The sequence below is a fragment of the Cariama cristata genome, unplaced genomic scaffold, assembly GCF_000690535.1.
Source record: "Cariama cristata isolate BGI_N322 unplaced genomic scaffold, ASM69053v1 scaffold3307, whole genome shotgun sequence".
NCBI lineage: Eukaryota > Metazoa > Chordata > Aves > Cariamiformes > Cariamidae > Cariama > Cariama cristata.
This window is the reverse complement of record NW_009628188.1, coordinates 24,848-28,843: the sequence shown is the minus strand read 5'-3', so window position 1 is coordinate 28,843 and position 3,996 is coordinate 24,848. Positions and strand designations below refer to the sequence as shown.

Sequence of the window (3,996 nt, the reverse complement as noted above, 5' to 3'; positions counted from 1 at the left end):
GCAACGGGAGTTTCACAGTTAAAGCCGTGGGCCTGGCCTGCACGTTCATGTTTTTACTGCAGACACGATCTTTAAAAGCTGCTGCTATATTTGGAAACAAAAGAAAGCAAATCCTGCAGGGTTTGGAACCTGCCTTGGAATACCTTAATTAAACAATTTCTACAGTGTAAAATGAGAGGTTTCCCCAGCGTGATTCATCCACCCCAAGGCAGGCACGCGAAATAGGCTCGATGAGCTGGGCACTGCAAGTACCTAGCCAATGACCGTTGGAATATAAGTAATTGGAACTAGTTATTTATAGGTTACAGGGGAAATTGTCATTATAGAGGAGCAGCCTGCTAAAAAGGAAAAGTTGCAAACGGGATGCAGAGAACAATTATTTATTCACATTCAAGTTGTTGCCATTGCTAAGCGATGGCTCATTTTCACGCGACCCTTGGCACTTACATTAAAAACTCTTTTCCTTATTCGATATTCACCTCTCTGCATTTGGGTATTGAATCAGTAAAACTTTCTGTCCACAGGAGTAGTTTTGTCTTCAAGTACGTACATTCACTTTCCCTTGCTTCCCCAGGCCTCCAACTTTCTGTTCTGTGAGTAACCACAGCACATTTTGTTTCCTCTTCCTTTTCCAAGTCACGCGAAAGGCACAACGCCTCTGAACTGGTTACGCTTTCTGCTGTGCTCAAGCTTGAAGATCCTGTTAACTTGAGGATGAGAAATGATGGCAATAATGGGGGAAAAAGAACAAAGATTTTTCCTTTGTTTTCCTTTGCTTTGGTCAGCCCTGGAGAGGTTTGACACCTGGAACATCAAGGACCAAAGCCTTTATGAATGCTTGACCTCATTAGAATATCCTTTTTTTTTGAATCAGGGACCATAGACACTTGGCAAGAGAAGAAGTTCTCTATAAGTAACGCTCTAGATAGCTTAGAGGGACATTTCTGCTCTGCTGAGTATGTGTTAAATAATGTAACAATGGATTTCCACAACCAGGATAAACCATGAGAAAATCCCTAAGGATTAATGAGGAGGAATTTGCCTCAGCTGTTTCACAGCAAGGATTGCTTCACTGCATCCATAACTCTCAAATCCAAACAAACAGCGGTGTTACGTTGGGTCTCTTAAGCAGCCTGCGAAGATCATTCACTCAATGCAAAATTTAATTGGGAACTTTTTCTCAGATCTAATTTTAAACTTTTGTTTTGTAAAACTCCTCTTGTAAAATTGGTTATGGGTCTCCCAGCTGCCTTTGCATCTTTCTCACATGGCTTTAGACATCTCCAATGTCTAGTGGAAGTGTCCCTGCCCATGGCAGGGGGTTGAAACTAGGTAATCTTGAAGGTGCCTTCCAACCAAACCATTCTATGACTCTGTGATTCAATGCTCACATCCAACTCTAACAGCAGCAGTATTTTTTTTGACTCAGAGGGACACTGGATGAAGCAATGCACTAGATCTGTACAAAGTCATGCAGAATACCACCTCATTTTGACCAACATTGCTTACTTTACCTCACTGCTCAGGATCCCCCACGTTTCTCATGTCAGAGTCTCTTATCATTTCTCTGCAGGCTCAGAAATCCTCTCCCAGCCATCTCCCAGGTTGCCATGAGCCTCCTTTATTGTTAGCTGAGATGCAGGTACTCAGCTGGTGTAAATCTCCATCACTAATTAGATTACAATGTGTGGCAGTGACCTAGTCCAACCCAGTCATTAGCATGAAGCCAAATTCAATAGGAAACAAAGCCTATTTTTTAGGGGACAGAAACCTCAGAAAGAGTTTGTTTGGAGAAGTGGTGACTTCATGGTCCTTTGAATTCTTCAAAACAAGATTGAGTAGCTTTCTAAAAGCTGGGGTGTAGCTAAATAAAAATGGTACCTACCCAACAGAAACTGAGTGAAAACGGGTGCTTTATGTCACCAGAAGTCAAACTGAAGGCTCACAATGACCTACCCTGTCCTCAGCATCTCTGATCTGGACCACTCCGTGTTTCTGTGAACAGAAACAGCCTGAATCTTCTCTCCTTCACTTCAGCAGAAATCAGGATACGTCCAGTGAAGCTGTACGCTATAGGGAAGGGTGGTCAAGGGTCCTTTGGTGCTCTACTCCCACAGATGCACAGCCCCGCAGCAGCAAGACCAGCCCTCCTACTCGGGGTGATCTCAGAAATAAAACATTTAATCACGTCAGTCACTGCCCTGGGTCCCGTAAATTCCCTCTGACCGGAGAGAGAGAATTTTTTAGAAAGACGTAGTTTAATTTGAAATCCTAAAGATGCGCAGGGCATCATGTGAGGCCCCAGGCTTTCGTGTAAAATAAATATTAACATCATTAATGAATAATTGCAACATGACCATTAACATCAGCACTAATGACTGCCAATGGGTGACTGAGAACTGAGCGTAGAGTTATTGCAAAAATAACATCCGTAGGTGGATCTTTCATTGCTTGAGGGCATACTAGAACTGTAAAAAAATGGAATAGGAATTTTGCAGATCAAGTTATGCTAAGCAGAAACAGGATGTAAAACTTCCAGAATAGTTTTGCATTTTGCTTTTATTTAAAGGTATGAAAAAGGAATTGGAAAAATATGGACTCCAATTTGACCCAAACTCTATTCAAAATTTCCATGATGATTTTGCACAGTCCTTTGCGCTTAAAATTTCCGATATTGGCAAGGCCAAGGGCATGTGTTTTCCCATGCATGGGTGGGATGAGGCAGCAAGGAATGAGATGTCAAGAACTTTCCGTTACGTATTTGCCCTTCTGATGACCAGAGACTCCAAAGAAAGACATTGGGCTTCACCATTTCTGCATTCAAAAACAAAACACAGAGCCATGGAATTACACTTGCCGGAATTTTATTTTAAAATATCATATCGAGGAGTGACTGACATCCAGAAGGCCTCTACATGCCTCTGGAATCCACTGCTCTTCAATCTTAATTATGATTTTTATGTTAATTGAGCACTCACTAGCTCTGAGCAAGCCACCTAGCATCTCAATGTAACAACATTATGTATGCAAAATGAGTAGAAACATACCTTTTAAGAAATTCACAAGCATCACACAAGAATTAACTTGACATTAAAAATTTGTAAAAAATTTACAGAACAAATTGATAATAACACAAAATTGAGGGGTTGGTCAAAAACAATAAGGCAAAGACTAAATAGATGAAGGCACATTCAAAAAATAAATATAGGCTTAGTGCGTAAATCACAAATTGCTGTGGGGTACCTCATTTCCGGCAGGACAATTTCGGGCTAAATAAAAGGTGTCCCCATCCCTTTGCTCCTCACTCAACTGCACCACTCAGTTAGCACGGTAAGTGTTACCTATTAGCCGTGTTCCTTGCTAACAACGGTTCTTGTTTGGTTTTGGTCAAGCCATGAACTGAAATGTGTCTTTATATTTAATCTTTGTAGAGTGTTGGAGTAGATGACCTTTAAAGGTCCCTTCCAACCCAAACTATTCTACGATTCTATGTTTCTATGATCTACAGCTCCCTTTGAAATCCAGATCTTCCTGGCCTGTTGTTCTATTGTTTATTGCAAAAGACGGTTGATAGAGAGAGCACGGTGGAAAATAAGCTCCTTGGGGTGGAAATTCAGGGGGTGATCTTCATGGATGAGCACAGGAAAGTTAGTTCCAAGGATAGTCTTGGGACATCTATATACTTGGAAAGATGGGTTGTATCTGAAAATACACTGTGTTTCAGGTCCTCCCTCCTTCCAACTTTGACTACACTACAAACAGCATGTGCTCTACTGGATGTTGCTCTACCGGATGCTGCTCCATCGTGAAGAGCAAAACGGTCTGCTGCAGCCAGCCATGCCAGCAGTCCACCTGCTGCGACCCATGCCAGAAGCCCTGCTGTGACCCGTGCCAGCAGTCCTGCTGCGACCCGTGCCAGAAGCCCTGCTGCGACCCATGCCAGCAGTCCGTCTGCTGCGACCCGTGCCAGCAGCCCTGCTTCGACCCATGCCCGAC

General features: G+C 42.7%; 1 protein-coding gene across 1 annotated transcript in view; it reads left to right on the top strand.

The window, feature by feature from the left end:
* The first annotated feature begins 230 nt into the window (after positions 1–230).
* The window catches only part of LOC104165138 (keratin-associated protein 9-1-like), a 4,461-nt gene continuing 695 nt past the window's right edge, over positions 231–3,996 (top strand). The window contains exon 1 of the mRNA XM_009704696.1: positions 231–248. Within this exon, the coding sequence (XP_009702998.1) occupies positions 231–248 (18 nt within the window). The remainder of the gene's footprint in view (positions 249–3,996) is intronic.